Raw genomic sequence first — 18,439 nt, 5'->3', positions numbered from 1 at the left:
GTTTAAAATGATTTCATTTGCGTTTCTGGGAGTCGATGCAGGGGCCTGATAGCTCATGTAATGAGCACACACACTTTCTGAACCGCTTGTCCCATACGGGATCGCGGGGAACCGGAGCCTAACCCAGCAAGCCAGGAGGGGGACACACCCAGGACAGGACGCCAGTCCATCGCAAGGCACCCCAAGCGGGACTCGAACCCCAGACCCACCGGAGAGCAGGACCCGGTCCAACCCACTGCGCCACCAGCTCACGTAATACACTCTGCTATACTAGTGACATTTACATTTATTCACTTAGCAGACGCTTTTCTCCAAAGCAGCTTCCAGTGGATACTATGTAGTGTTACGAGGCCACACACCTTATTCACCGCGGTGACTTACACTGCTAGATACACTGCTTACAATGAGTCACTCATCCATACGTCAGTGGAACACACTCTCTCCGTGTCACTCGCATTAGAGTTCCTATAATGAACCCTGCAGCATTCTGAATATGTAACATGGCAAGAGTGAGGGGCACCACCTGGGCTTTGGGTTTGATTGAGAGCTCGAATCTGGCTCATGCATGTTCTCCCCATATTCACACACTTCAGGTGAATTGCTCTTAGTGTGTATGTGGGCGAATGAATGTGTTTGCATGTACGTCCCATCAAGGGTGTACCCTGACTCTCCCCCTGTGCTTCCGGGATAGGCTCAGAATCACCGCAGCCTTAAACTGGTCGAACGGTTATCGATAACGGATGGATGGCACCAGTGGTGTTCGCGCTCCCTGACGGGTCTCGCTCAACTTCCATCTACAAAAACACACTTTTTCTTGTATCCTGAGCAAAAAAACACCTCACTTGTGTAATATCCTTAAGATGCATTGCATTTTTTTTCATGATATGTTTATTGATGTAAAGGTCATTATTTGAAATGGTGCCGGAGAAGTCAAATGGTTTTGGAAAATGTCATTTTAAGCCCTTCAGATTATTAGTTGATAGGGTAGAATTCCGTAAACTCTCAACCGTAAGAAAAAGTTCACGTTGGCTACTGCAGACTCATCAGGGTTAGGGTTATACTGTTGTGTGGGGGGTAGGAGCTTCTGGGGCAGGGCTGGTGGCCGGTCGAGGAAATTGCGTTGAGACGATGAAGCCTTCAGTTACTTGTTCCCAGCATCCCCCTCTCCGGAGAGGCTCTAGAGCAGTCCAATACCTAGACGCTGGGAATGACGGGACACGCCGCACCCGTCTCCCATCCATGCTGCGCACGAGAACAGGGCGCCAAGAGGCGAGGGGCAGACTGTCAGCGACAGCGAAACGAACAGAGGAAGAACTGCGCGCAGCAGCTCACGCTAACAGGACAGGCAGCTGAGACGGCGCCTGTGGAAAAACGGCTGGAGCCCCTAGGTGTGCGGTTGTCCTCCCTTTCGTTTACCGCTGAGGGATGGCCCTCCTTCCGCAGCCGGGGATCCTCTCATGGAATTCAGGAGGTCTGGGGGAAGTCCTGCCCGATAAATCACCGACCTTCTCTGGGCCTGAAACAGCTCGCGTTCGGCGGAGTTCAGCGCCGGGTTTCTCTGCACTCTCACACACTAACACTCCTTCAACTTTTAAAAATGGGTTTTGTTCTACTTTGTGTCACACGCACACACACACCCCGAATAAAGACAGGAAGAGGCCGTTTTTTTTTTTTTTTTTTACCCAAATACGCACAAGACTGGTTTATTGACAGCTCAGTGTACACAGGCAAAGTTCCACATGATGCAAAGAGAAGCGATGACTGCATCACTGGAGAGCATACAAGCCGATGCACACGGCAACACAGCGGTTAAACACTCTGCGATCGGAGCCTTTGTGTTTCTCTGGCTGTGCGAGTTAATCGCTGTTAATGAGTATTAAAAGAAATAATGAAAATAGTCTCACTTGTTGACCTTAGCTGACCTGTCCTTCAGACCACCTGGCAACATGCACACGAGCTCCTGGTGTCCATTTGGGTTCATCGCTGTCTGGGTTCACTGTCCTGTGAACCCGGCAGTCGGTTGGCTGACGTCAAGTGATGGGAGTTCCCTTGTGATGGTGTTCCTGACCGTTAAGGAGAGCGTGGTGTAGTTTTTAGTTCCCCGCTAAAGTATTGCATCTGTGCAAAGGGTGAAGGACGTATGAACTGGATGGAAGCCAACAGTTCGTCCCAGCCCTATCAGGGGTCAGAAGGCCAAGGCGGTGTGGCTCAGTCCTGGATCGGCAAACCCGTGGCCAACTCACGACCATGAAGGAGGGCGCTCCAGGACGAGATACAGCCCGCCATTTTTTTTGACCGTTTCCCTCATTTGCAGATCGCGTGACAGAACCAGGAAATCTTGGCATGCCAACATTTCATATCGCCACGGGAACCACGAACACCAAAACCGGCTCCGAGCAAAACCGGACAACTGCCGACTCACAAGACATACAAAGAAGGTAAGAAAATCTTGTTTGACATCACGAAAAAACAACCCAAAAGAAATGATAAACACGCTAAATTCCTGCACAGCAGGAGGTAAAGCAGCATACGTGATGCAAGTAGGGGCAAAATCGTACCGCGCCGACGTACCGCTGCCAGGGATGCGGATGGTTCCTTCACCTCGTATCTGGCAAAGATGCAGACCTGATCCTCACTCGGACCCGTTTGTCTCTTGATTCCATTAGGTACAGTTTCATGCTTTAAATGAGCAGAACTCAGCACTGTGGAGAACACTTGAGCCACCATGTCTGCCATTGTGGTTCCGAAATACGTGGGTGCAATGTCCATTAGGGTGATTCCACGGTCTTCGTTGTCCTTCACAGTGCTAACATTATGTCTTCAGGGCTGTTATCTTCAATGCCCTCACTATGGTGTCCCCGTGTCTCCATTGTCCTTCACGGTGCCGTCATTGTGTCTCCCGTGTCTTGCTCACATTACCCTTTTGCAGTCTCACATTAAACGTATAACTTGCAGAATAATTAGCAGTTTAAGTATTATCCATTGGTAAAATACACATTCGTGGATACTGAGATGAAAGCGATCTTACTGACAATTCTAACTCACAGTTTCGAGATTCCCTCAGAGCTAAATTCAAAAAAGTATTTTTGAGGCTGGGGGAATTTGTTTCTCAGAAAAACATAAGCGCGGTAAAATGGTACCATTGGTCAAACGAGGTGTTTGTTTTCAAGATGATGCTGCTATTACGCAGTACTCGGTTTCGGGTTCCGGCTGAAGGCGTTCAACCGAGTGGACGCCCGACGGTTGACTCATCCGCAGCCGCACGACTAACCTACAAGCAGAGAGGCTGGAAAAACACATGCAGGATGGCTATTGGGGAATGTAACTGTACTTTCTGGATCAGCAATGTGTTCGTCATGCATTTCTAACTCTAAAGCGTAGAGCAAGCAGAACCACTCGATGTCTGCGAACAGGGCGGCTCGCTCCGCCGGCGTGGCCGTACGAGACGTGCGGAAAGGAAGACGTCCCTCCGTGAACCGCCGCTCACACAGAAAGACACCGCGTGCAGCTGGAGCAGCCTCCCCTCATCTACACGCGCATCTCGAGTGCCGAAGCTTCTTGCAGCGACTCACGGCGTTGCGTCGACGGCCTACTGCTACAAAGTCTGGACCAGAATTGATATTTTCTCACACACATACACACACCGTCTGAAACCGCTTGTTCCGAGCGGGGTCGCGGCGAGCCAGAGCCTAGTCTAGCAACACAAGGCGCAAGGCTGGAGGGGGAGGGGACACACCCAGGACAGGACGCCAGTCCTTCGCAATGCACCCCGAGCAGCTCTTGAACCCCGGACCCATCAGAGAGCAGGACCCGGCCAAACCAGCTGTACTACCACGACCCCCGAGAATCGATATTCTTGTAAAAAGAATAAATAATACAGGTGAAATAAGAGTGAGGTAGAAAAAGAAAGGTAAAGATCAGAAATTAGAGAAGAGAAAGCGTGAGAGGTGCTGGACGGAGAAGGGCGGAGGAGCGGGAATTGGGGGTGGGGGTAAAGGCCTCTTGCTCGGCCCTTTGAGAGTCTCACTCTCTGTGGCGGTGGGGTTCTCTGTGCCCTGGCGGGGACAGCACCAACGTGGGCTCGGAGTCGCCCACGGGCATGACCAGCTGGGTCCCTCGAGTGAGCGTGTCGCCGTCCAGCAGCCCCGCCGGGCTCCCGGCAGGGTGGCGAGCGTGCGCCGCGGAGACCGTGTGGATCCCCGCCTCGTCGGCGCTCACCGTCACATCGCCGTACGCCAGGCTGCCGTTGCCATCTGCCATCATGTCCCAGTCATCATCCTGCAACTGGCCCTCATTCTGGATGGAGGTGGGATGGGAACGGTGCCACGGTGATTGAATCCAGAGGAATTTATTTACACCCCCCCTGTACCCACTTACCCCGATGGACAATTGAGCTTACGGTACAGCTTGGTACCTGACCAACTGCACTGCTCCTATAGCCAATGGGAGTGTGGGGTTTAGCACCCAGGATCCTTCAAGTCTGGTCTCACCTCATAGGCCTGGGGGCTGGTGAGACATCGGGCCAGGGGTCCACACCAGCTAGGGAGGGTGGTTGTCAGAGGGGGGCCGCTGTGGGTCAGGATGGGCTTCAGGTAACTGGAGACACCTGGAGTCAAGGACTTCACGGCCGCAGAAATGGAATACGTACACCAACGTGTCACTGCCCTGTGGATCTTCTGGGTTTTAATTAAAATACCCTTCTATACATACACACATTTCCCCAGCGCTACTTCAGCTGTGCTCAATTTGCCAAAAAAAACTCCAGACGGGATTCCGACGGGCAGCGCAGTGGCACAGCAGGTAGTGCTGGTGCTTGCATGTTCTCACTGTGTTTGTGTGGGTTTCCTCCCACAGTCCCAAGCTGCGTTTGGAGTGAAAAGGTGACCGCAGCATACGTGTTTGAGCGAAAGAGTGTGCGATTGCCCTGGGATGGACTAGCGTCTCCTCCGTGGCATAACCTGTCTCACGCCCTATGCTTTCGGGATTGGCTCCAGACCACCGCGACCCTGCGCTGGACGAGCAGTCGATGAAACCAGAAAATGGGGTCGGCAGTGTTGTTATGCAAAGGCTCCACCTACTGTCTACGCCACGGAGTAACAGCATTCAGGATACTTGGAATCGAAGTTGTACCAGTGCCGGAACAGCCACGCGCTCTCCTGTTTCGTAGTCCTTCGCTCCGTGCCATCCACAGCCGTCACCTGTTGAATTCAAACATAGCTTCACGAAAGATGCCCTCGGGCCATTAGCCGCACATCTCTTATTTGCGATGACTTCAGATCGCGTGGACTCTGCAGGAGGTAGCACTGAAGGAAATTTCCCTACCGAGTCCTGGTCTGAATCCACCCCGACGCTGGCGAGAAGCACAAGGAGTTCGATTAGCGGCGTTGTGGGGAAACAGTCGCGATGTATGTCGATGTACAAATGAACATACGATCGCATTAACGGATGGAACCCGCCGACGGCACGGCTCTTTCGGGGTCGGACTCACCGGATGCGCAGGAAAGACAGCATGGGCATGGTTCCGCCACCGCAGAGCCACACCGTCAAGAAGACGACGAGCAGCGTTGTGGAGAACATCATCTGCCGCGCGTAAGTGGCTGTGTCGCGGATTGAAAGGGCAAAGGTCATGGCCCCTCGTAACCCTGGGGTAGGGGGCAACAGAACAAACCTTTCGTTGGGCATACTGGTCAGTTATTTAAGAGTATATGAAGAAATGAGCACAGAAACTTTGAGTATTGCTTCCTAAGGATGTGATGTGAAGGTGACATTTTACATCATTTAAAAAAAAAAAACTAATTCCTATATTATAATACTTGCTGTTGCCTTTCTGACTGAATAAAACTATGAAAGGCGGAGGCAGACTGTAGCCACGCTGGTCAATCTGCATTCCTCCCACTGCTTGGCCACTTCCGAAAGCTACATTTTGTGGTTGAGGAACTGCAACAATGAAATGGGGTGTTTTTTTCATGTTTACTCCCCCCCCCAAGTCTTTTTCTTATTCTTTTTACCTCCCCCTTTCCTGGGAAATCATGCACAGTGGTCTATAGATCTTAGGTCTGCCAGATGATCCAATGCACCTGGAGATGCTCTGTCCACCAAGCCCCACTCATCACCCTGCAGATGCCTAACTAAACAGGAGCCCAGTCATCTCAACCACCATGGACCATCTTTGGGTAGGAGACATTATGGACCACAGCAAACCTGTTCAAAAAACTGCACCTTCGGCTGTGGATTCCAAAACATGGGCCAATTTGTTCTCTGGGACAGAAGGTGACTAATACTGCAGAGATGCATCTAAACTCGTTGGCAGTTGGTAGTCATCATGTCGGTATGACACAACTAATTACACACACGCACACAGAGACTGAAACTGCTTGTCCCGAGCAGGGTCGCGGCGAGCCGGTGCCTAACCCGGCAACACAGGGCATATGGCCGGAGGGGGAGGGGACACACCCAGGCCAGAACGCCAGTCTGTCGCAGGGCATCCCAAGCAGGACTCGAACCCCAGACCCACTAGAGAGCAGCACCAGGCCAAACTCACTGCCCCCCACCCCCCCCACAACTAATTAGCTGCTGCCATTTAATAAATAAAGTAAGTCTGAGAAAAGAGCTCTAAATATGTACAGATGCAAGGTGATGTAAGGGTCGTGCCTTGCATTTCCCGGGCTGTGGGTTCAAATCCAGCTCAGTCTGTGTGGAGTTTGCATGTTCTCCCACTGTTTGTGTGGGTGGAAGACAGCAATTCCAAATAACTTCTGTACCCTCCTTTACCCTGAAAACCACATAAGCGGTTGCCCCGAGTCGAATTTGCACACGCACAAAGATATCAACCTTATTTCCTAAGCAGGAATTGAAGTTGAATTATAACTTAAGAATGCTGTTCCTTGAAGTACTATGCATTCACCCTCTTTCACAAGTTCCGGTCCATCTCGTCTGAGGATAAGCGGCAAGTGTCCGGAAAGTACCTGCAAACATCATCATGTGCTGGAAGTTGCTTCTGATCTGGTTTCTGCGTCCCAGGTTGAGCAGGAGGGACAAAGGGTAGATGTTAGCCGCTCGGCCCAGGAACACGGCCAGCTGAACGGGTAGGTTGGACGGTCAAGGAATACTATTAAACAAGGATCGGGCGTACGGTAGAGGGAGAAACCGGCGTACACACATACGCGCTCGCCGATGCGCAAGGATACAAATGCCCCGACGATGAACGTGGGATTGAACACGTGATTCTGGAAGGTGAAGAGCGTTAAGCCCATGTAGGAGAAGATGAAGTTCTCCGCCAGGAAGTTGAGCAGTTCAAATAGCTACAAGGCAAGAAACACAAACAGATTTATCAAATTGTCCAGATTAAAGAAACGCAAAGGAAAACGAGGAGAGCGCTCACGGTCGCACCCTGGTGCCCGTTCACACGGCCACACGGGAGATACAGCACCCATTATGCCGGGTTCAGATTAAACAAACTAGTTTTATTCTCGCTATTTAATAGAATCCTTTATCCGTAGTGACTCTGACAGTTTTAATACTAAGGACGGAGCTTGAGCCACGTAAGGAGCTGCGGGGACTGAGGGCGCCAGGGCCACGGGGTTCACCTGCTTGGTCCGGTCCTTAGACTCTGGAGACAAGTTGTTGTAGGTGTAGTGGGCCTGGGTCATTCCACCGAACAACACCGCCACGACTCCTGCAGGCAGGAGCAAGCATAGCAAGTCGTGTCAAAGACTGTCAAAAGGCTGTGGTGGAACTGATTCAGTGACCAATGATTAGTAGTTACAGCTTAGCGAATGGGACTTGATAACCAATGATGATTAGTTCCCTCTGAGCCAATGGGACTTGATAACCAATGATCAGCCACTATCTCTGAGCCAGTAGGACTGAGTAACCAATCATCAGCCAATAATGATCAGCCACTACATGTGAGCCAGCAGAACCTGCAGTGACCAGCAGTGATTTGAGACCAAAGTGGACTACTGGGTGATTGGTGACCAGGGCGGTTACCTGTAAAGCCGCAGGCCTCGGCCAGCAGGAAGGTGCTCCACGACATGAGGAAGAAGAGCGCCGTCTCGAGGAGCGGGAAGTCCCGCAGTTTTGTAAATTTGGTGACGTGCGGAACGAGAGGTAGAGTCAAGGAAGAGATACAGGAGAGCGGGCCACAACGCGCTAGAATAGATGCCTGCACCAGACCCAGCCTCCAAAAATAATAAGAGGCCGTGTCATCAAGGGTCCTCTACGCAGCACTTTCCCTAACCTAAGATCCCACAATAACAAGGTGCGAAAGTGAATGAAATGAACAAAGAGTGAAAGTACGGCGAGTTCCCTGTGAGACGCAAGTCGAGACAACGGGAGAAGCGGCGGCGAAGGATATGAGGGCGGTCACGATGCCGGTGGCCACTCCGAGGGCAAAGGACCCACTGAAAACACCCAGGAACATGCCGAAGGACTTGAGCACAGCCATGCCCTCGAACGTGTGGCTGTTGTCCCCTGTGGGCTGGTAGGCGACGATGGACCTGCGAAGGAATCACAAACACAGAGGCTCATGTGCAAACCAGGAACGAGTTCTCATTTCCATCCTTGAGCAGGACAGTGGACCCAGGCTTTTTTTAATTCCATGCAAATGGGTATGAAAATGTCCCGTGCAGAAAGACACAGAAGCAGGGGTCTCGCTAGGATTTCTGCCCCCCCGAAAGAATATTGCTCTCTTTTTTGAATAAAACAAATTTGTGCAGATGCAGACATCTCAACTTTGAAAAACTGATTGGGGGGGGGGGGCACAACAAACTTGCGGTCCCCCCACTAGGAAACTAAAACGCAGAAACAAAATCAAATAAATCCCTGAAATTTAAAAGACTCAGCTTGCGGCCCACCCCCAAAAGGAAATCACAGCTCCTATATCATTTATGTGCTTGCGATGCTTGTGAACCCTCTCCGCATGTGGGCCTGTACAATCGTCACCAGCATTCACCCTTCTAGACAGCCCTGATTACAGCACATCAGCCAAAGGTTCGAGTCGGGGAAACAAACACCATCGTTGACCTCTAACCTCAAACCACAGAGCAAACCGCCAGCGATTCCACATAAGAAACTGCGATGTAAAGGTGAACAGGTGGGACACTTGAAGCACCGCTCCTGGTACCCACAGTAAACGCCGTGAGGCCGCACCGCAGTCGTAGACAAATGAGAAGGTCCTCCCGGCCGGGCTTTCACACACGAAGCGGCGCCCATCAGCTGTCTGACGTCTGCCCATTTTTCCATGCTTGTCAGCTCCAAGGGAGGGCAAAACAAGGTCAAAATGTAGTAAAGGGTGCAGGGCTCAGTCATATGGGCTACCTTGGGGGGAGGAGACTGTAGGTCAGTGAGTTTAACCTGCAGGAATCACATGGCACCTGAAGGGGAGGGTTCAAAGTCACACGGACCACCTTGGGGTGGGAGACACTGTGGAACTTAGAAAACCTTACATTTGCATTTATTCACTTAGCAGATGCTTTTCTCCAAAGCAACTTCCAAAGAACTCTATGCAGTGTTATCAGCCCACAAACCTTATTCACCAAGGTGACTTACACTGCTAGATACACTACTTACACTGGGTCACTCATCCATACATCAGTGGAACACATTCTCTCTGTCACTCACACGCTATGGGGGAAACTGACCAGCATGTCTTTGGACTGTGAGAGGAAACCAGAGCACCCAAAGGAAGCCCACGCAGATACAGGGAGAACGCGTAACTCCACACAGACCGAGTGGGGAGCGAACCCACGTCCTCTCACGCCACCCGGGCGCCGCGAGACAGCAGCGCTACTCGCTGTGCCGCCGTGTCGCCCGTGGAACCTTCAGCTATGGAATCCCGAAACCGACTGAGGGAAGCTCTCCGGAGAGTAGCACCTGGTCAGGCTGCTGGGGATCTCCCCACAAGTTTGCGCTCAAAAACCGTCCGATGCCCGACGGAGAATGCGTTGCACCTTCGTTGCGAAATGATGGTTTCTGGTGTGTAGGTGAAGGCGGGAGAGATGAGCGTGTGCGTGCGTGTGCGCGCAAACACCAAACATTTCCTGAGAAAGATCCCCAGTAAAGCTTTGCACCGCTGCAGTCACGTGCAGACACACACACAGAGGGAACACTCACGACGACAGCACGACAGCGACAGCGTCGTTCAGCACGCTCTCTCCAAACAGCAAGGCGTAGAGATCCACGTCCACCTGCAGCTCGGTAAATATGGCCAGGACCGTCACTGCGGGGACAGAAGCCAGAGTCCGTCAGAAAGCTCCGGTGCCACGTCTCTGGGTGCGGAACCCGTCTCGTCCCGTCCCCCCGTCGGTCGCGTGGCGGGGGAGAAGGTGCCTGCACGGGGGGCCGTACCTGGATCCGTGGCTGAGACGATGGCGCCAAAGAAGAGGCAGTCGGTGAAGAAGAAGTCCCCGTCCAGCTGTCCCACTTGTTGCATGAGCATCACGAAGCCGTACATCAGCAGCCTGTCGGGGCAGGACGTCGTCATAGCAGCGACACCTCCACCCAGCTTCCCCACATCCTTCCCCAGTTTAGCTTCTGTGACTTCTCCCACCTTCTGCTCTCCTCACCGCAACGCCCCCGTACGGAGTTCGGCCCACAGGGACTCACCCGATGACGAAGCAGGAGATGACCGTCCCCAGAAAGGCATAGGCCAGGATGGAGCCGATGTTCCTGAAAAAGTGTCTCTGAAAAAGAGATGGAGGTAAACATCTCATCGAGGCCAGCGGGAAGTGATCGCGTGTCGGTTTCCGCGGAGCTTCATTTAAATTGGTTGCCGTTTCCATCTAGGGTGGTATGGCGGCACGGCGGGGAGCGCTGGTGCCTCACAGCTACAGGGCTGAGGGTTCGGGAACGTGTTCGAATTCAGCTCAGTCAGCATGTGGTTTACACGTTCTCCTCATGTTTGCGTGGCTTTCCTGGGGTGCTCTGGTTTCCTCCCACAGTCCAAAGACGCGCGTTTCAGGTGAACCGGTGACTAAATTGCCCCATGTGTACGAATGCATGTGTACGACTGCCTTGCGATGGAATATGGCCCATCCAGGGTGTACCCTGTCTCATGCCCTATGCTTCTCAGATAGGCTCCGGCCCACCGTGACCCTGGTTATTGACAATGCGGGGGGGGGGGGAAACGTTTCCATCAAACTTTCGATCCACTTACCCTCTTCAGGCTGTAACCAGCGTGGAAGATGATGGGAGGCAGCAGGATGTTAAAGAACAGCTCCGGATCAAAAGTCACCTAAAAACACAATAAAAATAATACTTCTGTAAGAACATAAACAACAGGGGAGCGCGGTGGCGCAGTGGGTTGGACCAGGTCCTGCTCTCCGGTGGGTCTGGGGTTCGAGTCCCGCTTGGGGTGCCTTGCGACGGACTGGCGTTCCGTCCTGGGTGTGTCCCCTCCCCCTCCGGCCTTACGCCCTGAGTTGCTGGGTGAGGCTCCGGTTCCTGTGACCCCATATGGGACAAGCAGTTCAGAAAATGTGTGTGTGTGTGAGAACATGAACAACACGGGCTAAACTGCATTTCCTGTACACAACGCCACCTGAATCCAATTACTGTACCGTCATACACCCGTCGCACCGCTCGGGACACACAAAACCAATTCCCGCCGTTTATAAAGAGCCAGTTACAGCTCAGACGTATTCCAGTGGCACAGCGGTACGCAAAGGAGCTTCAGGTTCATTTTTCAATCCAAAGTACGTCGTTCACAGCGCTTACAAACAAGCTCCCGCGGACTTTCATTTCCTGCTGTCTGTAGAGACAATGGAGAGAGGAACGGAGAGGTATGGAGGGGGGGTGGCGGGGGAATGGAGAGGTATGGAGGGGGAATTGACGGATATGGAGAGGGAATGGAGGCAGAATGGAGGGATTTGGAGAAGGAATGGAGGGGGGAAATTGAGGGGTATGGACGGGAACAGAAGGATATGGAGAGGGAATAGGGGGTGGGGGGGTATGGGGGGGGAAATGAGGCGGAATGGAGGGATATAGAGAGGGACTGGAGGGGGTTGGGGGGGTATGGAGGGAGGAAATGAGGCAGAATCGAGGGATATGGAGGGGGGGGGAATTGAGGGGTGTGGATGGATATAGAGGGAATGGAGGAGGGAATTGAGGGATATGGAGGGGAATTGAGGGAGACGGGGAATTGAGAGGTATGGACGGGAATGGAGGGGTATGGAGAGGGGAATGGAGGAGGGAATTGAGGGATGGAGAGGGGAACGGAAGGATATGGAGAGGGAATGGGGGGTGGGGGGGTATGGAGGGGGGAAATGAGGCGGAATGGAGGGAGACAGAGGGGGAATGGAGGGCTCTCAGTTTCCAGGGAGCACATTATAGCAACACAGAAACCGCAACTTACCGAAGAGTAAACAGGATTGACATTTTGGCTCTAAACAGCCTGCAAGTTCAGCACCACACGGATCACATGATGACCGGAGTCAAAGCCAAACACACACTGTACGCTCCCGTTAACACGGGGACCTTTAACCGCTTGGGCATCGGACTGCTTTATGGCCAGCAGTCCTTTACCGCTCACTCATAAACTTCCGCCGCTTTGACACGCAGCACGGCGGCGCAGCGGGTAGCACCGGTGCCTCGGGGGCCGGGCCGTAGGTTCCGACACGGGTTTGAACGCGGCCCTGCGTTTGCGCGGCCTTCCTCCAGGTGCTCTAGTTTCCTTCCACAGTCCAAAGTCGTGGTTCTGGTGAACCGATGAAGTTGCCCTCAGTACGCGTGAGTGAACGAGTGCGCGCGATCACCCTGCGATGTACCCGGCCTCTCTCTTTGCTCCGAAGCACGACGACCCTGGACCAGACGGGCGGTTAGTGGAAACGGGGAGGGAAGGACGAACGGATCGCTTCGACACTCTTCGTTCCAAACACTTCTTTGCTTGCCAACTAACGAAAGGACTCAACATCTACAGGAGCCTTCGGCGACACCCACCTTGCGGAGCATCTCATTGTCCCGCACCTCGTGCACCTCGCTGGCGCTGATCTCGCCCTTCAGCGTGTACTCGTAGTAGCGGCCGCTGACGTTGACCAGCAGCGTCCCCGGGCTGGAGTTCACTTGACAGCTCAGCGTCACGTTGCTGATGTCGCGGGGGATGTGCACGCCGTAGCGCAGGATCACGCCCACCAGAAGGCCTGGAGATGCGGAGGCAAGATTCAAAGCGGGTTCAAAAATGAAAAAAGTTGCATGAGAAAAGTCCCACGGAAAGGGAGGCTGCTGCTCCAGAAAGAAATTATTAAAAACGCTAAACATCAGTCAGTTTTATACCCATCAACCCCAACGCCTTTTACGGTTCAATTCATCTTTTACGTAAACAACTGCGACTCCCATCTTTTGGGTCTAATTTTAGGGTGCCTAACATCAGACGCTATCCTGTGCAGTTCCCTTTTGTTTCAGTATTTTCAGTGCGGTAAATCACAGTGCGGTCTGTCAGCTGGCAATTTTTTTCCAAATGCGCCTATTAAGTCAAAAAGTGTCCGCAATAATTTGCATTTGACTAGATTTTTAATTTTGCAGATACTTCACTTATCCTTGCACATTAATTTTATTTAAAATACAACTTTTGCAGCAGTACATTTTCATTTATTCTACACCTTAAATTTGCATTTTAGTTGAACGCATTTCATTTGTACTTGAAAGTTACAAATGCAGTGTTTCTCAGAATGTACTGCTGTTTGCTGTATTTGAATTTATTCATGTATCATATTTACATATTTATTTATGGGCAGCAAAGTGACACAGCAAGTAGCGCTGCTGTCTAACAGCGCCTGGGTGGTGCGAGAGGACGTGGGTTCGATCCCCGCTCAGTATGTGTGGAGTTTGCATGCTCTCCCCGTGTCTGCGTGGGTTTCCTCTGGGTGCTCTGGTTTCCTCCCACAGTCCAAAAACAGGCTGTTCAGGTTCACCCATAGCGTGTGAGTGTTCCACTGATGTATGGATGAGTGACCCAGTGTAAGTAGTGTATCTAGCAGTGTAAGTCACCGTGGTGAATAAGGTGTGTGGGCTGACAACACTACATAGAGTTCACTGGAAGTCACTTTGGAGAAAAGTGTCTGCTTAATGAGTAAATAAATGTAAATTTACAGAGTTTACCAAATGGATAAACAAAGTACTCTGATTGGTTGGTGATTTTCTGGTTTCTTTTCCTTGTTCCACCAGGACACTGTGCACAAACACACCCTTCACCGTAAGCGCAGCAGAGGAGTCCTGCACGCCGACTGCCGAACAGCACGAGTTCAGCTCGCAACCCGGGCTTTGCACGTCCGGAATGCGGCGATCAAACAGGTTCAGTCTGTCTGAGTGTCGTCGCTCACCTGTCGCTCCGGGGACGAGTGTGACAACTGTGGAACTAGTGCTGCTGTTAATAACACTGTATCACTTCTAATACCTCTACACCGGTGTTAATAACAGGGTACTGGTATTTACTGTGCTGGTGTTAGTAACACTGTGTTAGTTTTAAGAACATTTTACACTGCATTGGTGTTAATAAAGTACTGGTGTCAGCAGAGTGTGAGGTGGTGGCTGCAGCTGTGCTGTGTGTGTGTGTGTGTGTGTGTGTGTGTGTGTGTGTGTGTGTGTGTGTGTGTGTGAGAGAGAGAGAGATATCATCCATCACTGCTGTTTTGTTCTAAGAAGAGAGACAGAATGAGGAACTAGGCCACCTGATCTTCAGCCCACATCTCAGCACGAGCTTCTACAGGGTCGCGCGCATTTAAAGTACAGTTTGCTCTGTGCGTGTGAGAGAGGGCGGGGAGGCAGAAAGCTCGCCGCCGTATGATCTTAACTGTGTATGGCAGTAAAATCTGACAGTTTATCTCAATTACTGCCGCGCACCGCACCGACTTTCCCCAAACGGCTCTTAATTGGCGAGCCACGCGCTAATTAAGCCTGGGTCGAGCGCGCGAGCGCCGTTCGTTCCCAATGAATGACATCACCGTGCTCGTGGACGGAGGAGGGGGCGCGCTGGACGGGGGGGGCTCCTCTCACCGTAGATCATGGCCAGGCCGGTCTCGTGCAGGAAGCGCGCGCGCCGGTGTTTGAAGAGCCAGATGGTGAGGATGGTGAGGGTGAGCAGGGAGATGAAGACGAGCAGGTCGGCGCTGTCCCGCCGGTGGCTCTCCTCCGCCTTCTTCTCCGTCACGATGTTCTCCAAGCCGCCGTCCTGGGCTCCGCAGCCGCGTAGCAGCGCCCACAGCGCAGCGATCGCGCACAGGGGGCGCGCCGCGCGTCCCAGTAGTAGCGGACTCGGCGCCAGTGTCATGTCGGGAGCGTGACAGTCCCGCGCAGCAATAACAATAACAATAACAGTAGCAGCAGCGGCAGCGCCCGATCGCGGGGGATCTTCAGCGCATCGCACACGGCCGACGGCGTCGGAGCGGTGCTGCGCGCGGAGGCACGAGCGTCGGCACGAGCCACAGACGTCACGTGAGGGGAGGGGGGGTTACCGCCCCGGGTGCATAAACGGGAAGGGGGGGCGGGGGTGTACGATGCTATGGACGCGTCCCTTAAGACACCCGTCGTTAAGGAATAAGGAAGCTTCTTTCCTAACGCCGGTTTCGAATAAATAATCTATTCACACACACACACACATTTTCAGAACCGCTTGTCCCATACGGGGTCACGGGGGAACCGGAGCCAACCCGGTAACACAGGGCGTAAGGCCGGAGGGGGAGGAGACACACCCAGGACGGGACGCCAGTCCGTCGCAAGGCACCCCAAGCGGGACTTGAACCCCAGACCCACCGGACAGCAGGACCGTGGTCCAACCCACTGCGCCACCGCACCCCCCCTATAATCTATTCAGTTTTATGAAAAGAGTGCGAAAAGCGAAAATTGTGCCAAACAAAGAAAGGAGGGGGGGGAAGCTGTATTGTTTCATACACAAAAACTAATCAGTGACGTTGTCACTAAGTGGTTGACTTGAAAACGCGTGAGCGGCAAATATTTGTAAAGTGAAAAAATGAAAGAGAAAAGGCCCGGCATGAAAGGGTTAAAGACATCACCAGCGCACGTGATGCGATTTTTCTGCGTCGGTAGAGCGATGGGATCGTGTGACGTCACTACGCCGCGCCGCCTGCCAGAATAAGGATGGCGTCCAGCGTGTGGAAGGGAAGGTGTTGTGTAGTTGTGGGGCTCCTCGCGCTAGGGCACGCGGCTTTATTAGCGGCGCCACGTGAGTACGACAGAAACGCGCGGTAAAACACAGTAAATGTGGTTTGAGGGGGAAACAAAATCGGAAACGGACTGTTGTGAAGAGCTGTTCACGTCACGCTGTCGTCGAGATTAGTTACTAATCTTAGGACGTCGTTATGATTCGATCGATGTAAACGTCGCTGTTTCACCACAGCAGCACGGACACACATTGCAGTAAATGCGCTGGAAAACATCGCCTCGACCGTCCTTTCCTTTGAACAGACCTTCCGTTACAATCTGACCTCTGACCTCACGCTGCCCCGGGTTTGGCGATGAGCACCGACCGCCTCAGACCTCCTGCAGCTCCTCTCTTTTCAGATCGACGATGCTACGTGAGCCTCGCAGGAGGAGAATGAGACACTGACTGCCTATAGTGAGGTAAGTATTGTGTCCCTTAAAAAAAAAAAGTTGTAAATGTATGAAGGAAGACTCCCAAACATGTGTAATGATCTAAAAGCATGATGTGCTCTCCTTGATTTATGAATCCTTTTTTGTGTAGAAGTCTCTGCTTCTGCAGCACCACCTGGAGAGTGGTATCAATCATTGTGTGAAAAATATATATTTTTTTTTAAAAATATTATGTGATGGAGGGGGGTGCAGTGGGTTGGACCGGGTCCTGCTCTCCAGTTGGTCTGGGGTTCGAGTCCCGCTTGGGGTGCCTTGCGACGGACTGGCGTCCCGTCCTGGGTGCGTCCCCTCCCCCTCCGGCCTTACGCCCTCTGCTGCCGTTTTAGGCTCCGGTTCCCCGCGACCCCATATGGGACAAGCGGTTCAGAAAATGTGTTTGTGTGTGTGTGTAATATGTGATGGATTAACTTGGTACTAATGGCTTGTTTCTTTCTTCATAGGTTGTTCCGCAGGCTTTATTCGCATTTTTGGTAACCTCTTAGGGCACGGTCCGCATCGCAGGAGAATTTAAGAACGCGGATGCTTCCTCAGAGCTCAGAAACAAGTACGGTTGGACGTACATGTCGTCATTTCATCTGTGGGCTGTTTATTATGAAAAATACATAATTTTGTGATCGATTTGACTTCTGTGTTTTTATGTATGCATGTAATTGTGATTGTTCATGTGCTGGTGACACACCTGTGTATCAGATGTTGAATTGGCCATGGCCTCACATCACCTTTTTGCAGAAGCTCCCTCAGGGTAACTGTTTGCCCTGTTGCCGTGGCAACAGTTTTCCCTAATGCATCACAACCAGATGATCTAGGTCTTGCAGCCAAGCTCCTCCTCTTCATCCAGCGACTGTCTCGCAGATCCTGCTTCTCTCTCCTTCGCAGAGCTTTTGACACGTTGAGAAATCGCCCATCCTTCTCCATGTTCAATCACAGGGGTGGGGTGCTGTTCCGGCCACTGGAGCAGGAGGCATCGCAGAGCTCCGCCCCCCAGGCACTACCCTCAAATCCACTCTGGCTACGCAAGCTGGATGCCCAGTTTTTAGACTGGACTGCTGTTTGGAAGAGGAGAGGGAAGCTGGGACAAACCTGCACTTTCCTGTCGTCTCCCTTTACAGACGTGCTTTGGCAATTCGGAATCGCATTTCATGGTTGCAAATGTTACTTCAGCTCGTGATTTGGCTAGTAAATAAACATTTGGGTGTAGTTCTGACCTCCTGACGATTCCGTGTTCCCAGAATTACCCAGTTCCAGACGGTTGTGTAACCACCTCACGTGGTTGTGAGAGACTGACTGACCTTTATCTAAAACGAAGACCTATTTTACTTTAATTTCTTTTTTTGGCACTAGGAGTTGCAGAGGAAATGTCTTTTATACAAACATGAAGCCAGTTATTTTCATGGGAGGTGATCAACTGCTACACCTCAGGAAGTCTGCAGTTGAGGTGCTAGCTTATTCAGGTTGTTGTTTTGATGTAGATGTTCAGAAGTTTGATTTAGCAGCATTGCTAATTCACTAATGCTAATTTTCCATTACGTTTAAAATCAACCGTATACTTGGAGCCTTCCCCCAATCATGTATCAGTAAAATGAGATTATATTTTTCCGTGTTAATACCTTACTTTTCCTGGGTGCGCTATAAATCGATAACCATGTTGTGGGATACAACTTGTACGTGCCCTGCCAAGATGACATCAACATAGAATTTTGATTCCTTCTCCCTGAACGCAATTTAAAAAAAAAAAAAAAAAGCACAGTAGTTATGAAAGATTACAGCAGCAAGGGCATATCTTCAGCATTTCCAGAACTTTCTGTTCATTGTGTCCATTAGATTAAAAATGGAGTTA

General features: G+C 51.8%; 1 protein-coding gene and 1 long non-coding RNA gene across 3 annotated transcripts; one reads left to right on the top strand and one right to left on the bottom strand.

Moving 5' to 3' along the window:
• Positions 1 to 1,662: 1,662 nt before the first annotated feature.
• On the bottom strand, positions 1,663 to 15,407 carry slc9a6a (solute carrier family 9 member A6a). The gene is made up of 16 exons (XM_018733368.2): positions 14,989 to 15,407; positions 12,937 to 13,136; positions 11,156 to 11,233; positions 10,606 to 10,682; positions 10,348 to 10,460; positions 10,114 to 10,219; positions 8,357 to 8,498; positions 7,990 to 8,095; positions 7,587 to 7,675; positions 7,188 to 7,301; positions 6,966 to 7,077; positions 5,489 to 5,642; positions 5,323 to 5,350; positions 5,113 to 5,198; positions 4,491 to 4,596; positions 1,663 to 4,296 (listed from the first exon to the last, which is right to left on the bottom strand). Exons 1-16 carry the CDS (start codon positions 15,260 to 15,262, stop codon positions 4,024 to 4,026), a joined length of 2,058 nt encoding a protein of 685 aa, XP_018588884.2. The 5' UTR covers positions 15,263 to 15,407; the 3' UTR covers positions 1,663 to 4,023.
• A 368-nt stretch (positions 15,408 to 15,775) lies between these two features.
• LOC108923031 (uncharacterized) lies at positions 15,776 to 18,428 on the top strand. 2 transcript variants are annotated; one of them, XR_001965180.2, is made up of 3 exons: positions 15,776 to 16,572; positions 17,043 to 17,146; positions 17,479 to 18,428. It is a non-coding gene; the product is annotated as an uncharacterized LOC108923031 (long non-coding RNA). The 2 variants fall into 2 exon arrangements; XR_001965179.2 differs by having other exon boundaries at positions 15,780 to 16,572; positions 17,530 to 18,428.
• Positions 18,429 to 18,439: the final 11 nt, after the last annotated feature.

The sequence above is a fragment of the Scleropages formosus genome, chromosome 13 (assembly GCF_900964775.1).
Source record: "Scleropages formosus chromosome 13, fSclFor1.1, whole genome shotgun sequence".
Lineage (NCBI taxonomy): Eukaryota > Metazoa > Chordata > Actinopteri > Osteoglossiformes > Osteoglossidae > Scleropages > Scleropages formosus.
Note: the sequence above shows the minus strand (reverse complement) of the source record. Positions and strands in the feature narration are given on the sequence as shown.